This window comes from Lepisosteus oculatus, chromosome 9, assembly GCF_040954835.1.
Source record: "Lepisosteus oculatus isolate fLepOcu1 chromosome 9, fLepOcu1.hap2, whole genome shotgun sequence".
Classification (NCBI taxonomy): Eukaryota; Metazoa; Chordata; class Actinopteri; order Semionotiformes; family Lepisosteidae; genus Lepisosteus; species Lepisosteus oculatus.
The window spans coordinates 18,278,123-18,304,456 of record NC_090704.1 but is presented as its reverse complement, the minus strand read 5'-3'; the positions used below and the strand labels follow the sequence as shown (position 1 = coordinate 18,304,456).

The 26,334-nt window shown below is 36.8% G+C and overlaps 1 protein-coding gene across 5 annotated transcripts in view; it reads right to left on the bottom strand.

Annotated features, from left to right (window-relative positions):
* Positions 1–26,334, bottom strand: part of axdnd1 (axonemal dynein light chain domain containing 1) — a 55,970-nt gene that overhangs the window by 15,381 nt on the left and 14,255 nt on the right. For all 5 annotated transcript variants that reach the window (XM_015355819.2, XM_015355815.2, XM_015355818.2 and 2 more), the window contains exons 9-16: positions 20,574–20,695; positions 19,548–19,688; positions 18,806–18,910; positions 13,577–13,697; positions 2,977–3,078; positions 1,502–1,668; positions 1,132–1,198; positions 472–706 (exon numbers count right to left, since the gene is read on the bottom strand). In XM_015355819.2, coding sequence (XP_015211305.2) covers positions 472–706; positions 1,132–1,198; positions 1,502–1,668; positions 2,977–3,078; positions 13,577–13,697; positions 18,806–18,910; positions 19,548–19,688; positions 20,574–20,695 — 1,060 coding nt within the window. The remainder of the gene's footprint in view (positions 1–471; positions 707–1,131; positions 1,199–1,501; positions 1,669–2,976; positions 3,079–13,576; positions 13,698–18,805; positions 18,911–19,547; positions 19,689–20,573; positions 20,696–26,334) is intronic.

Genomic DNA, 26,334 nt, shown 5'->3' with positions numbered 1-26,334 from the left:
AGGTTTTGATTGCTCTTTGTAAAGACTCATGTCCTATCAGTTGTTCATTTGAACTTATAGTTCAAAAGCAGCAATGAACACATTTCTAATAAATGTTTATATTATATTTTCAAAATACTCTAACCTTTTGAACTACTCATTTAGAGTAGTGTATTCATTACTGATTATCTTACAACACAGGTGCTGCAGAGCGGTGAGCAGACAGATTGAAATGGGTTTACGGAATGGAATGGGAGAAGCAAGCCAGGGTAGACAGTTTAGCGAGGTTATGAGCTAGCAGGCTTGTGAATCTTAGAGTTGTTTGAAAAGAAAGAAGGATGCATGGAAGCAGCATGGAATAAACCTATTGCTTGTTCCTTTGCAGCCTACGCATGCTGACGCAGCTAGCCACCTGAACTACTTCATCTCTAGTAATATTTTACCAGCTAAAAGAAAGCCTTCAGACACTATTTAATACTGTGGGTGGGTTACCACTCTCTCCAGTGATTCTGATTCCTAGTTGCTTGTGCAGCTCCTCCAGAATTCTGCCCAGGTCCATCATCATGACTTGACAATGGGATGTCTCCCCATCAGGCCCAGGGTGCCTCCTGAAAAGCACCAGGGCCAAATCCATCCACTTCTCCTGCAGCTGCACCATGGTCTTCAGTGTTTCCTGACTGGACAGCAGCTTATCCCCTCCATAGCGCTCACACTCATATGTGAGCATCTATAAAACAAATATGGGACCTGTTAAAAAGTGTTGTATCATCTGTCTGATCAATATTTTGAAACAGATTTTGAAGAAGCAACAATGGCACATTTTCTTAGGTACCTATTGTAGTGTTCTTTAACTCAGGTCTACAAGTTTCACATCCATCATGTCTTCTAGATCCTTTAAATCACTACTTTAGATTTGGAAAGATCATTAAACTGGTGATGCTGGATCTAACCGAGAGTCCTCTAGCCCTTGACAGGCAGATATTCAGACTAAAGGAAAGCACTCTTCACAAGTTAAACAAATTTTCTAGGACCCAAGAACAAATACACTCAGGCAAGCAGAACTGTTTATGCACATATAAGTCAAGGGATAAGACTTCATCACATCACATCACATCACATCACATCACATCACATCACAGAGAAGAACCTCACTTCTTGCCATTGCTTTAATTCCTGGAATAAATCCTGCTCTAAGTCCTTCTGAGATCCTTCATTTGCTCTGTAAAACAAGTAGATATTAGAGAGGCCTGATTAAACTTAGATTTAAAATGTAATATTTTTATGAAACATGAAATATTTCATACATTTTGCATGGCAGCTATATCCATATATAGTACAATATACATTAGGGGCAAGTAACAGGTTTATTCCATGCTGAAATGAAAGAAACCACAGCGTTTTAGCTGAGGAGCCTTCTTCGGGTGTGATATATCAGTTCAATTTATACCAATACAAGAACCCCTTAAATAAGTTGGAAGTTAAGTTGTGAAGACTAGTGAAGCACCCATGCATATGTACTCACTTGACTTTTTCCTCATACAATTTCTGCCACTTGGCAATCCTTGCTTCAATCATCTTCACTTTTTCAAAAACAGAGTTCTCTGACTGCCGAAGGTCCTGCATAAAATGACCCACCAATGACTTCCACTGATCTGCCAGTTGTAAGATCTGTCCGAAGTCTTCTGTGTCCTGGAAATCAGGTGCAGAAAGAGTGAGTTTAAAAAAATCAGCTTTTTCTGGGAGTAGACTGGAACACACATGAAGCACACGGAAACATGCTCATTTTTATCAGTGCTTATCCCTAGTTTACTTAATGACTGAAAGGTCATAATATATACTGTATGCTCAAGGGTTTGAATGGTTATAGTCCAAAAAAATAAACAGCTTGTTTCCTTTTCTTTGTAGACCTGTTGTTTTTTGCAAAGTAATAAGCTTATTCCATCCATCCATTTTCTAAACCATATTATCCATATCCTAACTCAGCAGCAATGGAAATAAGGATATACCCCAGATAGAGCACAAATCTTTAACAGGGGACACACAAGCAGAAAGACACAAACACTCACTGTGTTTGGGCTGTGGGAGGAAACCAGAGCTCCTGGGGGAAACCCACGCAAACCCCAGTGCTGCAAGACAGCATTGCTAACTTCTGTGCTACGGTGCTGCCTTATTAAGCTAACTTAATGAACGTGAGTGTTTCTGTCATTCACAACTACCTGGGTTTCTTGACTGAGCACATAATGTTACTTTAAGGAATTCCCAGTTTAAAATGAAGTTTCTGTGTACCACAACCAGGAGCCACATTAAGTGAAAAAATCTGAGGTGAAATATTAGACATGCGAGCATTAGAAACTAGTGATTCAATACTAGTCATACAATTTTATTTGTGGTTCATACAACTAACAAAAATTACAGTTATTTATAACATTAAAATACCATTCTTATGTTAATGTTACAAATGAAAATAGTGCTGTCTCTTTATGATGTTTCTAATAAACTACATAAGGCAGTGCAGCTGAAAAATAGTCTTTAAAAGGGTCATCAATAAAACCTCTTTAGATCTGAATTTGTGTACCTTTAATATATCCTGTGGTATGTTCATGATGATAAAAATTAGTTTGTAAATTAATATCAGGTAGGTTTCATTACTGTTTCTATAAATCTGAGAAATCTGAGTCTTCAATCTTGGACTCACACAGGGTAATTAACATAACTAAACATAAATGTGGGTAATATTTTTAAGTTTTAACCAGGATTTTTTATTTGTTTCATTGCTATAGAAAGTAACAATACAATGGACTGATTAATAAATTAAGCACATTTTATCTGAGAGTTTAACAGATAACTGATATAGGGTAGATCTTGAAAGATAAGAAAATGGCAGAGGCCTCTCACTAAATGATAAACATGCTTGAGACAGCTAGATTTCAAAAATTTTTTTATCATTTAGAATAGGCTATAAGGAATTTTTTTTTTTTTATTTAATCTGATCCTTACCTTGGACATCAGGAGAATTGTAAAATGTTCTGCTGTTTTAGACCATGTCTGTTCACTAATTTGAAGTTTACTTGCAAAGTGGAGATTATTTGCTTTAATTACCTGTAGTTCAAGACAAGGGAAAATGAGAGAATGTCATCACACCAACTGCATTTTATGGTGAAAAGGCACATAAAGTGAAAAGTGTAAGTATTGGGAAATTGAATGACATTTGTCATTTTTGCAGTGTACTATTGAAATTTATATTTTAAAAAGATAAAGATTAGGAAAAAGTACAGAATACCATCTTTTATTTCTGAGTATTTTGTGCAAACATGTAAACCATGTTTTTAAGTTCAACCTCCTCCAATTTCTGATCAGCACAGGTATTGGAACTAATTAATTTAAAGTTAGTTAGTACTTGTTACAAATGAACCATAGTACTTGGTTGCATACCCCTAATATGTAATGATTGCTTGAATTCTGTAACCCATTGGCATTACCAGATTCTTTGATATGTACAGTACCTTTGAGATGCATTGCCAAGGCTTAACTGCAGCCATTTTCCTTTGTTACTTATTTGTGAGGTTTTCTGACTTTAGTTTCTGCTTCGACAAGTAAAGCGCATATTCAGGAGATTGACCTGGCCAGTTCAAAAGTTTCCACATCTTATTGATTAACTCCTTGGTTAATGTGCAGTATTTTTTGGATCTTTGTCTTGTTTCTATAGACTTCCAAATTCAATCACTGCCATTATTAGTTACATCTTTAATAAAACCAGTAAGCCAGTTTCAGAGGCAAACATGCATGACACTATCTCCACCATTTTTCAAAGATTGGGTGGTATGCTTAGGTTAATTTGTAGTACCTCTCTTTTTCCACTGTTTTGTCTTTCTGTAATTGATAAGGGTTTATCTTTCCATAAAACTTTATATTTGTCATTTACCGACTTCTCAAGTTGTCTACTATGGAAGCGCATTTCTGCCACCAAGGCCCTTATCTCATAATTACGACAAACTCATCTCTTAATTACAAGAAAACTATCTCGTAATTATGAGATAGTCATTCTTGCGTACTTTATGTGATCACGTGATAGCACAATTGACATATAATACCTATATCGTGATGTGAGGACTTACAGTTTTAAGCAGTGGAACTGATTGCATATATAACTGTTCATACCATCATTGCTTTGATCACTAAATCCCAAAAAAACTGTTCCTCAATTTCATCAATCATCAATTTCACTATGGGATTAATAAAGTATTATCTATCTATCTCATGCTTATAATGATTTCATTCATATTGCTAAAAATTCCAAGATTTTATTATAACTAAACCCCAGTCGAAAGCAAATTCGTACAAATTCTGCAGCAATCGATATTCAATTAAATTCAATTCAAGCTTTATTGTCCCCTAGGGGAAATTTGTTTTATGGCACAGTCAAACACAACATGATGACAAATAAATGTAATCAAAAAAGAAGAGAATACAGTAGTGTTACAGGAGAAAAGAAACAAGAGACAAGGTACAGTAGTTACTTTGCATTAAGAGTGTAATTGCAGTGGGAATTAAAGATTTCCTGAGTCTATTGGTTTTACACCTGGGGACACAGAGGTGTCTCCCAGATGGAAGAAGTGTGAATTCACAATGGAGGGGGTGAGACACACACTCCATGCCATGATGCTTTTGGCTTCATCAAACCTGTAAAGGATGCTTAAGTTGATTTGATTATTCCTGATTATTTTGGCACTTATATTCACTAATTTACCCAGCCTATTACAATTACCAGTACTTGTGTTGCCAAACCAACAAGTGAAGCAGTATGTTAAGTCACTTTCAATGAATGATTTGTAGAAGAGTGTAAGAATGGTTTTATCTACCTTAAAGTAACTGAGTTTTCTAAGAAAGAGGAGTCTCTGTTGGTCTTTTATGTAGTGTCACAACATTTGTCCCATTTTAGGTTTTTGTCAATGACCAGTCCCAAGAACTTATAGTCATTGACAATTTCAACAGGCTGACCATCAATTATAGTGGGTTGAGGGGGGGTTGTATTATTCATAAAATTAATAACCAGTTCCTTTGTTTTTGAAACATTGAAACAACTTTAGGGAGAACTCATTGCACCAGTTAGTAAAATAATTTAGAATGGGCCCATGACAGTATTGTCACAGATGTCGGAAGGGACGAACCGTGGAATGGCAGGAGAGCGGACAAAGACCCTATGCGTAGTGACGGGACGGGAGCTAGCCCGGGCTCAGCAGTTCAGGAGTCGTATAGAAACCTATGCCCTCAGGCAGAGGATGTGGGTCAACCTGGTGCTAGGCGGGTCTCAGGACATCCGAACGTCAATGTGAATAGGAATGAGAGGAATGAGTGACCCGGAAATATAAAGACCCAGACAGAGAGACACTGGAAGGACAGCAAAGCACAGGAAACTAGGGACAGGACAGAGTAGGATCACCCTCTGGCTGCAGAAGGTGTGACAGGTATTCTCTGTCCTTTAATAAACTGACCAGGGCTGTGTCATCAGCAAACTTAATGAGATGTCTATCTGTGTATGTTTGCTTATGCAAAAGACACAGCCCTGTGGTGATCCAATTGATGTGTAGCGAATGTCAGATAAGCACTTCCCCAATTTGACCTGTTGAGATCTGTTAGTTACATTACCTTTGCTTACTGCCCTTTCTCACACCTCAACAAGGCTCCATGGCCGAAACGTTGTGTTTTCTTTCTTCTCTTTTCAGCATGGAATAAACCTATTACTTGTTCCTGTTAGTTAGGAAGTCTAGTACCCACCTTATCAACTTTTCATTCAAAGTACTTTGAGAGTTTCTGTGCAAGCAACAGTGGTTGTATTGTATTGAAAGCAGAAGAGAAGTCATTAAATAAAATCCTTACAAAGGTCCCTGGTTGGTCCAGATGTTGATAGACCAGATTTAACAATGTGTGTATTACATCGTCTACTCCCCTCCTTTCCCTGTATGCAAACTGCAGGGGGTCGATGAGGCCTTGTGTGCTCTTTGTGATGTGTTGGTTCACTATTCTCTCAAGAGTTTTAATTGGGAGAGATGTGAGGGCAACCGGCCTGTAGCTGTTAAGACCACTAAGCTTGCAGTTTTAGGAATAGAAATAATGATGGATTTCTTCCTCAGAGAGGGAATGATCTGTAAATTTAAGGACATTTGGAAGAGAACAAAAAATATTGCAAAGCTAATCTGCACAAGATTATAGGACCTTACCACACACATTATCTGGTCCTGTACTTTTCCTAATATTGATTTTCCTAAAAAGTCTACGTACCTCTGCTATGTAAATTTTAAAGAAAACCTCTCCAGATACAGGTGAATATAACTATGAGCTGAGGTGGTTGTAGATTTAAACTCAAAGCAGGTATAGAACCCATTCAGATCATTGGCCAGCTGTTGCCCGTCCATACCATTTAACAGAGGTACAGTGCTGAGCGATATTGGCCATGCTTTTAATGCCCTGCCATGCCATCCTGGTGTCACCTATTGTCATGGTGTTGTCTATTTTTACCCTATACTGTTCCTTAGCTTTCCTGATCTCCCTTTTCACCTCTCTCTGCACTTCTTTCCTGAGCTATGTGTCTTCTTGAGAAAATGCTTGTTTCTTTTTTAGGAAGGAAGTTATTAAGGCTTTTTGTTACCCTGGGTTTGTTATTGTGAAAAGCCTAAAAGCTTTTGGTAGGGATGATGGAATCGACCTAGAAAGAAATAAAATATCATACCACAACAGCGAGTTTGTGAATGTCCTTTGATGTGTTTTTAAACACGTCTCATTGCATGCAGTTAAAGCAATCCCCAAGCTTTCAGAGTCCCAGGCTTTTACTGGTCTTGGCTCCGGTTTGATCCTCTTGAACAGCTGTGTTCGGAGTTACCCAGTGGAGCTCTTGGGAGGCACGAATAGGGACTGTACTGCTACGATTGATTATTTTATTCAACTGCATGGGGCAGGGTACGTATTAGTAATATGTTGAAATAAGTTATTTAGTGTGCAGCTGTTAAAGTTTCCTAAAATAAATTTAGGATCATGTGGGGATATAGCGTCCAGTATATATATTATATTGGAAGCCTTTACCACATTCACTTTAGGGTGGATATAGACGAGAGTAATAAAAAGTGGAGGAAATTCTCGAGGGAGACAGAAGGGGCGCAGAGAAACACTGAGCAGTTTGATGTCAGCTGTGCACAGCCAGCCAAGTTCACGGTAGCTTCTACATGCGTTCAGTGCACAATGTAAAAGGTTTTACATACACTAAAGTAATCATAGCTATCTCATAATTACAAGATAAGAGTGCAATTTTGTTTTTTGTTTGTTGTAGCTCAGCGTTAAAAGAAACTCAAACTCCATGCATAAGGCTGAGGTTATTTTTTACCCTTGTGTTTTTTTGACTGTGTTCATGACTCCAAGGACTTGAGTAAAGCAATAGTGTGTCATGCAATGAGGAAAGTGGTGTGTACACTAAAACACTTTGTGTGTGCATTGATAACATTTCCCGGCCATACATTAATGAATAAAGAGTTGGTAATGTTCTCATACGGTTTATCCACAGTAAATGTAGCTTCTCTACAGTGTGGCATTATGCGGGGGCGTGTCCAGTGTGGAGGCGGAGCCCTGGTACAAGGGTGACACATCGCCTTTGTAATCCCAGCTAAAAAAGACGTTTTTAGCTGGCTTAAGTCTTTCTGCAACTTGGGGAGAGGGGGGAGCCTCACCTATACTACTTGATTCACATCACAAAAATTTGAGAAAAAGGCAATATCCAAATAAAGGAATACATTCTTTATAAAGGTGATGATTCGTCTTCTTCCAATCTTACTCTGCTCATGCTTTTTTTGTAGGCTAAAATCAGGGAACATTTTCATTCTGAGGATTGTACAGTACTACTGTGGATGATATTCTTGTATTTTGACTTGACCTGCTGTCAGGTGCTCCCATTTACAGCTTATTTAGAAACATATATTACTGTACATAAAAATCTATTGTATGATTATATAATAGCTTAAAGAGGAGCTCAATTTCAATGCCATAATAATGTGTGTGTTTTAATGAATGAGATGAGATCCACATATAACAGTGACTGAGTGTTTATTATGCCTGAGACAGGGCATACTGCAGATTCATACGACCAAGACACAGTGGCAAATCAAGGCCTGTAGATCTTATTTGCTATACTGGCTTCTTCCCTAGCCACACCATAACAGGAAAATGACACAAAACAGATTTAACACTATAAGGACTTAATAAGCATGTGAAGTAAAAATTGTGTTTTTAAAAACATTAAACAGAAAATAACTTACTAAATAAAAAAATAACTTACTAAATAACTACCTGCTATAATGAACTACTTGCTATAATAATATAAATTAACCCTTTATGGCCTGACCTTTCCAATTGAAAAATAACTCAGGTTTTCGGTTTTCTAAAAAAATATTTACAGGCAGCAGGACTTAAATGTCCTGACTGGTCTTTCTACACCAATGTGGAATGTAACCATGTTAAATATTCTGATGCTTTTAGGTTGTCAAATTATTTTGTTACAAGGAGTGGATGTATTGTTTTGTTAGGTACACAAAATGATCAATAAAAACAAAAATAATGGGGTTAAGTAATGCCAATACATTTGTGCTTCCGCAATTTTTCTAGTTTTTATATGTTATATCTTGAAATATCTCATTGGATTTCATAATTAACTTCCAAATTCAATTTATCTGAGATTCTTTTTGCAGCAGCTACAGTATATCTTCTCTCTATTACAACAGATTTAATAGTGTTCTATAAAGGTTTTGTTGGCACAGGATGAAGGGTTTGATGCTCCACCCTCCTGCCTATGGTGCAGTGTAAATGCACAGTTAATCAGATTTAAACCAAAATTGCTTCAACCATTTGTCTTTGTGTAAAGCAGTTTAAATAACTTAAGAAAATCCTGAATTAGTTAAAAATGTTCTGTGAAAATGCTCCCAGATTTTGGCTAAGTAATCTGAACCTTGTTATAGTATGTATAGTTATATATAGTGTTATAGTGACTTTCTGTCCTATTTAGTTCGGGAAATTCTGATTTCCTTTATTGTGGAATCCTAAGGCCAATACAGTCAGCCAAAACAAAATAATAATAATACTAATGTTTAACTGTTATTATTAAAAATAAGTTTTAATTATAAAGCACATTTCAAAATGCAAGGATGCTGTAGACAGTGATAAAGAAGAAAAACAGAAGAAAAAAATGAAACAGGAACAAACATAAGAAAAAAACTGTAAGGCAGTCAAATACAGCCACATTAATAAGGTGAGTTTTAAGTTTAGATTTGAAAACAGTATAAAAATTTGTAGTTTGGAGTAGGACCTATATCTATACTACACATATCAAGCACTACAATATTACTACTGAACCAAATTGTAGACGTCATTAGAGTGATTGCAGAGATCTGTTTACTTAGGCCGGCTCAAAATATTTGTTAGAGCAAACAAAGGTGACTTGCCCTAACTGCTGCAACAAAACATGCCCTGCTATAAGTGTTAAAAGAAACAATAACACACCATAAACAAGGAAAAACAACTTATGTTACATGTTAAAGTATGAAGTAGTAATGTTTTTTTCTCAGTCTGTACTATACAGTTACTGTATACTGTAAGAGCTGAGAAACCCTTGCAGTTTGTCTGTTCTGCGAGGCAGCCCATTGCGCATTGCTGTACTTACTGAGGATCAATAAAACTGAATCTGGACAAGACTTTCCTACTCCCATGATAAAGAATTTCCCACAACACCCTCAATGAGTCAGAGGCATTTGATAACAACTGTGCAGTGACATAAAAAGCACCAAACTACTGAGATTAAGTCCTAGGTACAGTGAGTAAAGGATCAACCTCAACTGAAGCCTATGGGAGGAAATGTAAACAGAAAGAACTTCAGAGATGTATGATGGAGCTGTATTATTTAGAACCTCAACAGTTCGTTACAAGATCTTACATTGAATATGTGACATTTTAAGCAACCAATGTAAAGATTTAAGTATAAGAGTGATATGCTGCCAGGGTCTTGTGTGAGTTCGAAGTCTGGCTGCAAAGTTTTGGACATATTACAAGGTACTGAGAAGAGGCCATAAAGCAAAATGTTACAGAAATAAAGCCTTGGTGTTATAGAGGCATGAATCAAGCACTCGGGATTGAACTAATATGGGCATTATTTATAAGGCGAAAAAAGACGTCTTAATTTTTATCAAATGAGGGTTAAAACAGGAGAAGATCAAGTGTGACTTCATGACTACAGCTGATACCTGAATGGGGCATCCACCATTACTGTGAAGCTTTTCGACCTTACATTTGCTACCCACCAGTAAAATTTCTGTTTTGTCACTATTTAGCTTCAAGGAATTTTATGTCAAAAAGAGCTTGATGCCAATCAGACAAGAAGTAAGTGACAGAGGTGGGAAATAATACAGGGAAAAGGTTTTAATGTAAATCTGAGTATAATACATATAACAATGATACTGAAGACCATGTATTTGTGTCATCTGACTGAGAGCAAGCATACAAATAATACAAAAGCAATGGGTCCAAGACTGAGTACTGCAGCAAGTCATGATTGACTGGAGCCATTTAGATGTATGAGGGGATTTATGCAGACCAAGGGAAACAAACTGCCTCCTGCCAGTAAGATAAAACAAAACTAGTTGAAAACAGTACTATTGATAGACAATGTCTGTAAGCATTTGAGAGATATTTAATGATTACTGTATCAAAATCCGCACTAAGATTGCACAAGCAGCATAAGAACACCTATAACCATATAAGTCAGATGCAACAAGCAAATCATTAACAACCCTGACAGTCTCAGTGCTATGATTAGTATGAAAACCAGACTGGAATTGTTCAAACAGATCATTAGCTATCATGTGAGCCTGTAATTTATATGTAAACACACATTCTAAAATCTCAGATACAAATGGTAAATTAGAAATTAACTGGTTTGTAGTTCATCATTACATCAGAATCAAACACAGGATTCATTAGCCAGCAGCCACATCACTCTGCAACTCACAACTGGTAATCCACTGAAGCTAAGCTGGTGTGAGCCTGGTCAGTACCTGGATGGGAGACCTCATGGGAAAAGACTAAGTTTGCTGCTGGAAAAAGTGTTAGTGGGACCAGCAGGGGCACTCAATCGGTCCATTGGCCTCATTACTCTGTTCTCCTCCCCACTGATAACTGGTGTGTGTTGAGTGTTCTGGTGCACTATGGCTGCTATCACATTTACCTGTAAAGTGCTCTGAGCGGAGTGTCAAGAGAAGTGCTATATGGGTTTAAGAAATTATTAATTATTATTATTAGTATTGGCTGCACATCCATGTGGTAGGAAGGGAGATTAAGTCCTGAGTTGGATTCTTTTATCTAGAACCCATGTTATCTGTCTTGCTGGCATTGCATTGGGTTCCAAGTTACAAGGGCTAGTATTATGGGTTTCTGGGTCTATAGAATGTAGACCTCTGGGACATAATGTTTTGTATTGATATTTTATCAAGCTTTGACTGAAATTATTACTCTTTCACCAGAGCTGTGCCAGTTCTCAAGTGCCAAAACACATACTACTGCATGAGAATATCTTTGTCATTCAGGCATTATAATTGTAGCTGCAGGGCTTATTAATAATACAGGAATTAAGTATGCTGCTCCCTTGCCACTCTCTCCCTCATCTTAGTGGTGCTGGACACAGAGGCCATTCCATGTGGTTCAGATTTAAGGTGTTTTTCTATCTGATTGAGTTTCCTGATAAGGAACAACTCCCAAGGCTGAGATTCTCCAGCCACCCTAATGAATGGTCATCTTTGGCGCCTTACTGTCTGGGAGATTCCAAGGGAGAGTCTCATTCCAAGGTTTACAACCTAAGGTCAGAGGGCATTGTTACTCATCCTCCACCTTGATCAGCCAATCAGGAACTGGTAGGGTAGGGTAACCCTACATGGGTCTCGAAAGCCTGTGAAACTTTCAACCAATGAATGACCGTTGTTCCTCCAGATAAAAGATGGAGGAACCACCCAGAAGGTGCCCCTCCAGGACATTCTCAGACTCAGCTCAGACAATCACATGACAGCCAGTTTGTCCGAGTACCAGGACTTTACTTTGTTCAAGACCGGAGGTTGCTTGCACATAATCAAAGGATCCGCCCAAGGTTAACCCAGCAGCAAGCTTCGTGAACCGCTGATAACCCACCGCGAACGCTCGCATAATCAACAAGTGAACTACGGTTGGAACTGTAGACAGTTGAATCTCAGTATGCAGGACTAGCGCTACATCAGGAACGAACCGGTCTTCTTCCCGTCTAAAGAGTGTGACTTGCTTGGACATGCATTCACTTTTCATGTGCACAAACTCTGCTAGTTCAACCAGGACTAACTAGCCGGTCTTCAGAGAGTCACTGCCAGCACGCTGCGGCAGGAATCTCTCCCTGCTTCTCCTACACCTCCAGCCGCACCAGGACTGCCTGGCACCAGGCCAGAGGATGCCGATTGGATGCAGCCACAGCCTGTTGCTGTTCCTTTGTGTCCGCGGGAGATCTGAATCCACATAAATTGGATGAGTATTCAACATTCTGCATTACAGTTTGAGAATTCAATTGTTACCTCAACCCCAGTTGATATCAATTTAATTCCTATGAGTGGCATACTTGCTTTTGAGTATCTAGTGTAGAAGTTGTAATCAAAGCTCCATTAACGAAATGGTATAAATGAATGGTATACTGAATGTATGTCTCTCTTGGTATTTGTAACTATTCGTTATTGAATATATGCCTTTTGTATTCTGCTAACCCTCACTATAAGATCTGTTATGTTTATATGCACATTTTATATATTATATAATAATAAATGTATTCTCATGTATTAGCATCCATGTGTGTGCGTTGCTGAGTTATTCTGCAAAGTCGGTTTTATAATAGCCATCAAAGAATAATTTTGTGACTTACTGCTACAATTAATAATTATCCCAGTAAATGCACAAAACCCCTTCATAATTATTTAAGTTACCACTTGTTGTTTTCCTGAGCACCCTATTTGAAACAATAAAATGTATCTACTTGTCTGTGACACATCCTTTTTGTCCATATACATTATTTTTTTATAAAAAATGGCATCATCCATAATGACACTGCCTAAAATCATTGACACAAAAAAGGAACAGTAGTAGCAGTACAGATACGTGTGGCACTCCACTAATTATCTCAACCAATTTAGAGGATTCTCCCCTTGTCAGCAATCAGCTCCTAATCAACATGCAGCATTATCTTGGATTCCTATTGTTTAAATTTAGATTTAATTTTTTACATGGAACATTTAAAAATATAATTCTACAAATCTAAAGATGTCAAATAATATTCTCTAATTAAATCACTGTTGCTTCGTAACAAAAGAACTGCCATTTCTATAATCATGTTGGCAATCTTTTAGTCTATATTCACCTGATTCCACTTTGAACCAATTTCTGTGGTTGTGAAAGTTTTCCAATAGGGAGGCACACACCCTATCCTAAGTGTTTAAAACTATTTGCCCTTGGATAAATCTTCTGTGGTGTCTGCATTGTGACAAGCTTTAAAACTTCCACCTACCTTCAATGCAAGGCTGTAAGTGACTCTGCTCCACAGGTCTCTTTCCTCAGTGAGATGAGACACCTGGGACTCTAGCCTGCGCCTTTGCATCTCATACAGCTCATGGTACTCTCCTACAAGGCTAGAAAAAAGTGTCTGACAGCTGACAGTATTATCATAGAACATATGATCATTAAACCTACCTTTTACTTGAAAATTAAAGTTAAATTGTCTTTCCTGCTTTTGATAATATGAACAAAGAAGTAAAGGTGAAGAGGAAACATAAATATTTAAATCTCACTGTTATTATGCCACACAATCTACTTTATGTTGTTTTCCCACTCTTGGTGGTAGAGACGCAGACATTTAAAATGTGCAAGGTGTCATGCAGCATACCACAACAAATGCTGGCAAACCATTAAATTAAAATTAATAATAAAATTAAATGTTTTTAAGAGAGGCTAGCAGTTACTTGAATGACTTTCAAAGAATGACTTATGGTTGCATACTATATGTTGCATTGTAGTTAATATAGGTCTGTACTATATAAAGGGTTTTTGTCTAAGAAATGTAAGAAAACTACACTTTTACCACATCACCACCACAATAATTATGATATTTATTATTAATAATATGATGTTTTTGTATGTTTCAATGCAAGTTTTGATGCAGTATTTTTATTCAAATGGTTTCTTTCTTAAAAACATCTGGTTTTCCTTCCTATGCAAGCGATTATAAACTCCGTAAGTTTAATTGTTTTTATTTATTGATAAAGTAGGTGACAATGGGAGTGTATAAGAATCTAGATAAAGTGTGTAACATCTGGCAGTGTAAACATTTCCAGCTTTGAAGCAGAGGGAATGTTTGCTGAGGGGGTCCAGAATCTGTGATCAAAATAATTACAAAATCTTACAGTAAGATCTAAATCTTACAGTATCTTGGTATACCTTATTTCCGTGGCTCTCAAACTCAGGTGGTACGCCAGATAACCCTGGAACTGTGTTGTGTGCACTGAAAAATTGGGACGCTTTTCATATTTTCTATTTGAATAAAATTCATTTATGCAGCCTAGGTACTACGATACAGTGTGCGCTAATACTTGATTGCGCACAAAAGCAACTATGTACTTCTCTACAATTGTATAGGAATTTAAGTGACCAATTGTATTTTTTTAAAAAATAGGGAGGTAGGAGAATGTGCATGGTTTTGGAACACTGGCAATCTTGTGAACACAGGAAAGCATGATAGATAACAGAAAAATATTTAAGAACTGTTCTAGGTTAACAGGGGCATTAGTGGTGCATTGCTCGGTAGTGAAAAGATTTAATCATTTAATCTCTTTACTGTGCACATCTTAATCTGCTTAGTATTGAATATTTATATGGAATTTTACCACTAAAGAGAAATTTTAGTAGCCGAGCATAAAAAGAATAGGAGCATAATGCATCTGAAGGTCATAAGCGATATGAATTTAGGAATATAAACATATCACATAAACTGTACTGTATATTGCTGGTATTGGTATTTTAAAGAAAAAATACACACCAGTATTCCATTTCTCCCTAAACATTTTACAGTAAGTATTGAAGTCATGTTCCATAATATAGTTACACCGTTTTTAATTTATTTAGATACGCAAATGCATATTATATTCCCTATTAATCCAATTATAAAAGTATTCTTTTGTTTAATCTGATAATGAGCATATTCTCAGAACAGGTTAAAACGATCAATTTTCAAAAAGTATATAAATGTACAGTAATATGTTCAGAAGGAGCACGAAAAAACATTTCGAAATAACCACATGTAAAACGTTGATGCTTAAAATGTTTATGGAGAAATGGTATACTGGTGTGTATTTCTTCTTTAAACTACCAAGACCAGCCATATACAGTACAGTTTACATACAGTAATATGTTTATGTTCCTAAATAATATATTTTATGAGCATATGAAAGGCATGGTGAATCAGAGATCACTTTGTATGATTGGAAACGAATACGTGATCGGATCAACGAAATACTGTGGTGTTACTTATTGTCATTGAAAAAATAAAGTATTTTTGTTTTCAAAGATGGTTACAAAGAATGTGGACCAGGTTAATACTTCGAGTTTACAGCTTGTCCAAGGTCATTCATTATTAATACTATTAGTAATATCTTCGGTAAAGACTTTGATGCATAAAATATTTCTGCATAATTAAAATATTTATGATAAAGGTAGGTTGTGTACTTTTGCCCAACTGAGCAATCTTGCTTTCATAAAATATACCAACATTTTAATGTATGATGATTAACATGCTGTAATACACAGTTTAAATTGAAAAGTCTAAAGAGATCGGGATTTGAAACCAGCATTTTCTGGTGACAGCTCGAATGCTGTACAGGAGAGGTTAAGCTTTATTAGCTCCTCCTGGCGGTTTAACAAGGTGATTTCGGATACTATTTACATAATCGGATTTGCATATGGTAATTTGCGGTATGACGTAGAATGACGCGTTATACAGTGTTTTGATGCGACACACCCACCGCGTTATACTGCAGCGTACCCCGCTTGTTTTGAATGGCTGCATCTGTACTGTATATCTCTGAAACACCTTGTCTGTACATTCTGTATAGCGAAACTTGTGTGCTGTAGGTTTATGTTGCATGTAGTATAGTGTGTGTCACTGTCATTGTTAATAAATATTTGTTTAACCAAGTGTGCCTGAATTAATGTTCTTTTCACCACATCTGTGCCACAGAACAAATAATTAAATTAAATATAACTATACCAACTTTTCACATATATTCTGGAGAAATAATTTACAAGTTGGGGGTTATGAATATTTATTTCATTATTGACTAACCCGGTTGGTCAGTTCCTGATTTTCTATATCATTTGTAACAATATTATATAAAATGCTTCTTTGTGTTGCAATGAAAAATGAAGCACTTGTAGTTTTTAATTTACAGTAGCTCTTACAACCAAAGTGATGCTTGATTGCAAAACTCCTTTGATATTGAAAAGGATCTCTCTCACTTATTCATTCTCTCTCACCTGTTCACTCTTTCTCTTTTTCTCAAATACTTTTAATTAAGGATAGTTTAAGGTCTGAAAAAAAATTAACAATTCTGTGATTTTTGAAAGCTGGTAGTGGGATTTGAATTTCTGCTCCTGGTAGCATGAAAAAGTGTACACCCCTGCCCCATACCATCTCTACTTTGCAGGCCTTAGTGACTTTTCAAACTGAAGAGGGTCCCAGCCACCTCAAAGGGTAGAGGAGGAGGATTCAAAGAAGATGCAAACAGTATATCTAATTTAGTTTCAAAATATTACTAATCTTAAATTATTGGTGATTATTATATTTTTAATGCCACTTTGAGATGCAATGAAAAATGAAACTAATTGTCAATTAGATGACTGCTAGGCCAGCTAGAGAAAAACAAACTGAAATCCTTTTCTCCCTCCCACCTACTTGGTCCTTGATATGATTATCAGAACATTTTGTTGGCTTTTTAAACCTAGTTCTTTCCACACAATGTATTGTAGATATCTGCTGACTTTTAATGCAGAAGATGTTCTTTAAAGTGTAATTTATGATACAGTTCATCCCCAATACAAATTGTGATGCACAATAGTTTCACACAACAGTGTGAAATGCTTCCATGAGCTGGGCAGCCGACACGTCTCTGAAGTTCTTTTGTTCTGATTTTTAATTTAAAGTTGTTTGTATAGTATATAAAGTAGTCTAACAATGTAGCTTCACATTTTTAAGACATATTATGCTATGATGATAATGCTGATGTAAATAAAAAAACTGTGTCATAATATAAGATTTTATTAAAATATAAACTTATTTATATTTTTAATATTAGATTTTTATAAATTGGATTTATTATAAAAGCATTACGATTGATGCACCTTTCTCTTTCTTCCCTGCACCCCAAACAAAAGTTGCAAGAGGTTTCATGTAAATTGACCCCAGATATTCCAGTGGCCAATGATTTTATGTGTTTAAAAATATTAATGCTGTCTGGATTCTGTTACTAATTTGCGTTATTCTTAAAGAATGCCTTCATCTAGATTCCAAGCGATTATAAAATTATATTCCATACATGTTTCCAAGTGGAGCATAAGACACAGTACCTCAATGGAAAATTGAGATATTAACAATTTAAATATACTGACCTAAGTTTAGGGCAGACTTGTATTAGCTGCAATGCAACTTACTGGACAGTCATGACAATCAAAACGTATTTTAATCTGCCTCTGTTTTGTTTTTTATGTGTACATTCTTATTTGCTTTGAAATACATTACAATATTGTATGGTTTGAAAGCTACTACAATATCTCAAGATGATAAAAGCAGTACAAATGCTACTTTCAACTGCATAAACTAACACAAACAGAGCTCTAGTGACTGTGATGGTTTCACTGTTAGAGCCGTTTGTAGGAGGACTTCCTGAGCTCTAACTAGCTTTTGCTCTACCAAAAACCAAACTAGAAGCACCACCAATTAGCAGCTCCCCATCTTGTGGAAGCTTTTCAAACTATTGCATCACCATTTGTATTGGGGATGTGTCAGATATTAAACTGAGAAGAATAGTCTTTATTAAAATTAATTTCCTTTATTGACAGTTACATTTTCCATGACACCCGAAAGTGGCATCAAGAAGAAAAACAAAAAGCAGCAAAAAAATCTATATTATAGATTATTATTATGAGAAACACATTATACGTAGTGACTTTAAAAAATTGTATTTTAAAAATAAATATAAATAAAAACAAATATACACATAAAATATAATAAATAATATGGACACTATATTGACAACGTTATTCATTTTATATATCACAATATGGTAAATAATAAAATATTGATGGTGGTGATGGATATTTTGCAGTATTCTCTGTGTTCTTGTGTCAATAGTAAGATAAAATCTCTACAATATCTTGCTATTATAAAGTATTATTATTGTTATTAACAACAACAACAACAACAACAACAACAACAACAACATCTTGTGGTTACAAGACTAAACAAAAAAGGAACATTAACAGAATCATCTTGTTTTAAACATACATAAAGTATACAGAGTTATTAGTTTTCTTTAGAGTTCCTTTAATCAAAGAAAGGTTGAGTTCAATACTCACAAACGATGCATACAAGAATGCTATGCTTTTTTCCAATTTTCTCCTATGTCGCTAACATTTTTTCCCTTTATTGCAGTAACTCAACTGGTAGCCTGTAAATGTTTAGTAGACTTACTCTGCATTTTTCTGGGCCTGCTGCAGAACCCTGGCCATCTCCTCCTGTGCACACTCAGCTGCTTTGGATACTCTCAAGTCATGCTGTCTCAGCAGGGTCAGCTCACTGCAATAATCGTAGAATGTTAACACACTCTGTACACTGGGTCTCAATGTACACCCAATACAAACTCCACACAGAAATATAAGACTCAGTGACGAAAACAGCTAAAAAGCATTCACTGGTAAGATTAAGTATGTGCACAACTATTTGTCCACAGGAAAAGGCTCACAAGTATCACAAACAAAACTGAATCCAAGGCATTTAGACTACAGTTTTAGTACCCAAGGAAAATCTGTTATGATTTAATATATATATATTAAAATAGGGTTGATAAAGTAGACATCCAGTGACCCGTATATACAGAGTTGCTTCTTACAAATACCGTGTATGACTTGCTTAATTTTAATTCTTAAAAGTCAGGTCTCAGTGCTGATATTAGTTGTTTTATTATAATATTATTATTTAAAACACAGCAGTGCAAGTGTCGCAGTAATAGTTTTAACTGCATGGCTGTATTAAAGATATAGCCATGGGCAGAACACTTACAGTACAAGAAAAAAGCTGCAAGAATTAAAATGAAAGCTTGGTAATTGTCTGGAAAAGCGTATTTGTAGGAGAGCTTCTTTATCTTTACAATGTTCTGTCTGTAGATGTTTTTCTGAGCCTATCCTAGCCTTAGCCTAATGGAATTGACCCTTACTTGTGGAGTTGTCCAATGGAAGTTTTAAAGCATACAATCTCCTCAGTGAGTCGTCTGTCCAGTGCCCGCAAAGCCACTGTCTCTGTATGGAGGCTTTTCAACTGACGGGGGATCCGGTCCAAAAGTAAAATGTATCTCTGCCTACAAAAAAAATAGCATTAATGTTTTACTTTGAAACTGTTAAAGGAGTTACCTACACTGCACATGTATGTAAAACTTGGTTCAAAAACAACTCTTATATAATTATTATAATAAATAATATTTAATAACTATAATTTCTTATACTTATATATTGCTTTTCTGGACACTCCACTCAAAGCACTTAACAGGTAATGGAGATTTCACTCCATCACCACCCTGGAGCACCCACCTGGATGATGCAACAGCAGCTAAAGTGAGCCAGTATGCTCATTACACATCACCTATCAGTGGGGAGGAGCACAAAGTAATGAAGCCAAATCATGGATGGGGATTATTAGGAGGCAATGATTGGTAAAGGCAAAAGCACTGGTTAACACTCCTACTCTTTTCAAGAAACCTCTTGGGATTTTCAATGACCTTGGAGAGTCAGGACATCAGGTTTATGTCTCATCTGAAGCATGAACCTTTTTTTTATAATATATACTGGGGCATTAGGATTCACACAGACTGCAGGGTCCCACTAACACCCCTTCCAGCAGCAACCTTAGCTTTACCAGGACTTCTCTCATCTAGGTATTGGTTTGGTTCACACCATCTTATAGTGGGTTGCCAGTTGTGAGTTTTAGGGTGATAACTACCAGCTATATATGTATTGCACTGATAACTATTTTTGTAAAAATATGCTTTTTAAAATCAATTCTGAATAGATCACAATTAAATCCTGAATGGAATTAACTACTGTATAATCTGAATTATCATATCTTTCATTTGTGTCTCTATTGTAATGGTGGTCAAATTGTCAAATTCACCAAATTTAAAATAAAATGGCTTTTCACTCTATTTAGGACTTTTTGGCAGAGAATCACTTAACAGCTCTATACCAACCTGAGCTTAGACAGCAGTTTCCCACGTTCTGCACACTCTACTGTGATCTGGCGAATGAGCTCATGGAAAACAACATTGTAGATGTTCTGCTCGATTTTCACCAGTTCTAAAAGGCTGTGCATCTGTCAGATGACATAGTAATGCAAAAAGGGTAAGATTACTGGCAATCACTAGAATGGAACAGTTTTTTTATTAAATAAAACCAAAAATAACAATGTCTTCTGAAGTAAGACTGCTGCCAGAAAATGTTTACAGAAGATGGCGACTCCCTTCCACCACCACCCATGTGCAGCACCCACCATGATGATGTGACGGCAGCACACACATCAGCTATCAGGGGAAGGAGAACAGAATGATGAAGCAATTCATAGATGGGGTTTATTAGGGGGCCATGATTGGTAAAGGCCTATGGGGAAACTTGCCCAGGATGCTGGAGTAACACCCCTATTCTTTTTGAGAAACACCTTGGGATGTTTAATGGCCACAGTCACGACTTTGGTTATACATTATTCGAAGGACAGCGCCTTTGTATAGTAAAGTGTTCCAGTCACTATACTGGGGCATTAGGATCCACACAGACCTACAGATGCAGCCATTCAAAATGGGTGAGGTATTTCGCGGCATACCCCGGTGGGCGTGTCGCGGTATCACGCAGTTCACGTGTGTCACGTGGCTAACTATCCGGCGTCGCCTTGTAAAACCGCCAGCTTAACCTCTCATGTACAGCATTTGAGCCTTTAATTTTGAACTGTGTATTACAGCATGTTAATCATCAGTCATTAAAATGTTGGTATATTTTATGAAAGCAAGATTGCTCAGTTGGACAAAAGTACACAACCTACCTTTATCAGAAATATTTATGCATCAAAGCCTTTACTGAAGATATTACTAAAAGTATTAATAATGGCTGACTTTGGACAAGCTGTATACTCAAAGTATAATTTCTTTAGCACATTTGTTCAAGCACTTGGAATCTGTCCAAGCCATACTTTGTCAGGCATTTTGTTTTACTTCAACGGGCATAAAAACTTCCTTGCTTTTAACAGGGCGTTTCATAATTTCTAACTACGAAAAGGATTTAAAATGCGACACCTATCATTCAACTAGAGCTTAAAATATCACAAGGATCCTCAAGAGCACAGCAAAGAGTGTATTAAAAGACACTTGTATTTATCAACGCTTTCTTTTCCGTATACCAGATTTTATGGAACCACTTCAGAGGGGTGTCAGCCAGTCAGATTCCAGGAATCGGCACTTTAAAGGAAAAATACACACCGGTATTCCATTTCTCCCTAACGATTTTAAGCATCAAAGTATTTAACTAGCATGTGAAATAGCGTGTGAAAAAGTGGTAGTTTTAAGCTTTTCTGCTAATATAATATGGAATCGCGTATCTAAAGAATTCGTGTGCTGCGACAGGGCTGTGTAGGGCTGTTTCGCCTGCCTGTTCATGCGAGCTGTCTTGTAGCCTACTGGTCTAGGTGCGTGACTACCAACTGGCAGGTTGTGTGTTCGAATCCAGCTGGTGCAGGACCTTCCAGTTTTATTTATTTATTTTTTAATCGTGTAACATAAACATATTACCGTATGCAAACTGTACTGTATACAGTATGTATATGTATATTTAATGTCTTAACTGTGCCCGTTTAAGTATTGAATATTCATATCTAATTTTACTACCGAAGGGAAATCTTAGTAGCTGAGCATAAAAAGAATAGGAGCATACTGCAACGCGTGTGAAGGCCATAAACGATATTAATTTTGGAACATAAACATACAGTATATGGCTGGTCTCGGTACTTTAAAGAAAACATACACGAAACATGGTTTCATTATGACCAGAATCGGTCTTGAGATATTTTTAACTTGATTTACAGTATTTGAGAGGTATGTCTTAACACCGATACTACAGTGCTTAAGTACTGCTCACGTATATGTTTCTAGGTTTATATTATGCATTTCATACGGTCAAATTACTTTTGAGCAACTAATAAGAAGCCCGAAACGGTATGCGTTTTAGTTTCGTTTTGTGCTGGGACCCGTGGATTGATTAGAGATATCAAGTACATACAAGTCATTTTTTAAATGTTGTAGTTCGTCTTGAAAAAATGTTACGAGTACATCATCTATCAACAATTACACATGTTCTGTTTCCATATTGCGGATTTTGGTTACGTAATATTATTTTCTAGATTTCACGTTGTGAATATATGATTTGGGCAAACAGAGCCGCAAAGAAGTACATTATGGGTTGTTGTTGTTTTTTTTTTGCAGTTTTATCTAGAACAAGCGATGCTTAAACCTTTGTCTGATTCTTGTGAAACTATCCACACGACAGTTACAGTACCTAGGAGTTGACTTCAGTGATGTCACTGATGGGATGTTTCTAAAAATCCATCCTCTGTAAAACGTCTTCTCTAGTTGTCCTGCATATGTATTCGCTAATGAAGATGTGAGTTCTGAGCCTGGATCTCTACATTTCTGTATGAACCAGCTTAGAGGGCTAAAGACAGCTTGTGTTTAAATTGAGTGTAAGGCAATTTATGCTTCTAAAGTCATGGTCAGCATTTATTATTGTACTGTGCTGTAAACTTCTTCTGTGCCAAGTCACATTATTTTATAGCGTTTTTATAGCGTTATCAAATCCGGTGGCGCTGTGTGTTAGTTTCCTGACTCCCATGTCACATGGTCTGTGATTGAAACCTCAAGGTCGCTGCCTTTCATCTAAAACCCTACTTGAATCCTTCTAAACTAAAAATCAGTGTTAGTGAGTTCTAAATAAAGAGGTATCCAGGTAACAGTGAAACGGGCAGACAGTCTGGGGAGATCGCCCGTTTTCCATGTAAATAGTTCCCTGGTTCCGCACCCCTTGGTGTTTCTCTCGCTCTCTCTCGGGTCACCTGATCATTAGCTCGAAAGATTTGAGTGCTTTGTGTATATTCTAATGGTAGTGGGGGCAGGGTGTGTGGGAACAGGTTTGGTTGAAATTGCATTGGAGATCTATGTTCTTCACACCTGAAACATTTTCTCTGAAAGCATTTTCTTCGCAGTTTAACCGATCTTGTTACAGCATGTTACAGTTTACTATTATTAACCATATTAATTTTAAGTGCTTAATGTAAAATCTTTTAAAAATATATTTTCATTGTTCAAATATACATTAAGTCTGACTATCATATAATAAGTTAAATACAAAACTAAAGAAAAAATAGTGTTAAATATAATTCAAAATATTTTGCTTACAATGTTAACTGTTTATGAATAATAAAATGTATTAACTAAGGAGTAGGATGGCACAGTTGTTAGTATGTTTTTTGTTTTGTTTCTTTTTTTTTAATTTAAAGATAATTTGGGGAAAGCTGAGGAATACACTTATAACAAGAACACTTCCTAATGGGGTTAGGCATACTTTTGATGAAGATGATGAAGTTAACAGACTATTTGTTTACATAGATACTGAAATAAGGATTGTATTTTAGATTTTGTGTAGTTGCTAGCGTTGAACTGTGTGTTGGATGCACATGAATTGAAGGAATGGGCAAACATAGCTGATGCGGATCCACAGAGCCAGCATATTAAGATGTTTATAATTAGAGGCAATTTGTTTAAATAACTAGGTATGGATACTGATGTGCAAGAGAGGTGGAAAGGCTGTTTCCTTAAGCCGGCACTATAAAATGTTTTATTCTCAGTGAGATGCTGCCATTTCATAGTGGGTTTCTAACACTGTGTATAGTTCCATCCACACAGTGCCTTTACTTCCATCCATTTCTAATCTCTTTATCCAGTACAGAGGATTTGGAGCCTATCCCAGTAAGCGACGGACACAAGGCAGAATACACCCTGGACATAGCGCCAGTCCATCACAGGACAGACAGACACAAACACACACACACCAGGGCCAATTTAAATCTAACCTCAGAACCTTTCTTTTCAGAAGACTTAGTGTCTGTATCTGCTTCATTTTCTAATTTTGGTAGCACCTCTAACTGCTTGTCCTTCTTATATGCATTTACTTTGTAATCTGTGGTCCTTTTATCTGTTTTTACATCTACTGTATTGCTTTGAGATGCCACCTTTAATGGTGATATATCAAATAAAGTTTTTTATTATTGTTATGGGGAAACATGATCAGATTTTCCCTGGTTCAGAAAAAAAGATCTAAAGTATACTAGGTTGTCACTCTTCTCATTCCCTTTGCTAAATGACTTTTTATACTAATCTGATCAATCTAACTGTCAGTTTTCTGTGCTTTCTCTATCCTGCTAGATTTGCAATTATTCTGAAAATTTTCATCTTGAAATAACTCATTTCTAAATACCTTTTTCACTGTTAACATCTTGCAGCAACTCTGCGATAAAATATACACTCTGACAGTTCATCCTGCTACCAACATTAAATAAAACAAATCTTAAGATTTCTATATTTATGTCTTTATTTAGTGGTTTCATTAGTGACAAAGGCTTTCTTGGAAAAATGTCTTTTATGTGTTGCAGAAAAAAACTGACTTGCTTTAACAAAATATGTTTACAAATCCTTTCACCTGGCATTTTCATAGTTAGAAATTATGGAACGCTCTGTTAAAAGCAAGGGAGTTTTTTATGTCCGTTGCAGTTCTTTTGCAACATGAATATAATTATATCGTTATTAATTTCTTGAGATACGCGATTCCACATTATATTCCCTTTTAATCAAATTCTAAAAGTATGCTTGTTGACTCCGGTACCGCGTTAGTTAAAGACTTCAATGCTTAAAATGTTTAGGGAGAAATGGAATACTGGTGTGTATTTTTTTCTTTAAAGCACCAAGACCAGTTATATACTGAATGTATATGTTCCAAAATTAATATCGTTTATGGCCTTCACACGTGTTACAGTATGCTCCTATTCTTTTTATGCTCAGCTACTAAGATTTCCCTTCAGTTTTAAAATTCAATATCTACAACGGGCACAGTAAAGACGTTTACAGTAAGTCTTTCTACGACAGACCAACGGACCACGAGTGCCCCTGTCGGTCAACCAATCACGCACCGCGTCATGATACGCGATACCGCAGCCAATTACCTGCGGTACGTGTCTGTACCGCGCACTTTGAATGGCTGCATCTGTATGTAGGCAAGTGGCTACATCCTGCTGGCCCCACTAACACCTTTTACCAGGAGGTCTCCAATGTGAGTACTGGCCAGCCTCAAACCTGCGTAGCTTCAGTGGGTTGCCAGATGTGAGTTAGAGCAGCAAATAGAGAGGTAGGAGAATGCGCGTGATTTTGGAACAATGCCAATGTTGTAAACACAGGAATGCATAGAAATGTGTGCTAGGAACGCTGGTAATCTTGTGAGCACATGTGAGAAATGTGGCCAGGATGCCAGGGTGACACCCCTACTCTTTTCGAGAAACACCATGGGATTTTTTAAACGACCACAGAGAGTCAGGACCTCGGTTTTACGTCTCATCCAAATGACGGCACCTGTTTACAGTATAGTGTGCCTGTCACTATACTGGGGCATTAGGACCCACATGGACCGCAGGATGAGCGCCCCCTCCTGGCCCCACTAACACCTCTTACAGCAGCAACCTCAGTTTTCCCCAGGAGGTCTCCCATCCAGGTACTGACCAGGCTCACACCTGCTTAGCTTCAATGGGTTGCCAGTTGTGAGTTGCAGGGTGATATGGCGGCTGGGAGGGAGAGACACGTCCGAAAAAAAGTTCATACCAGCTACAATACAAATACTGTATATTTTTTGTGATAAGAGGGAGCAAAA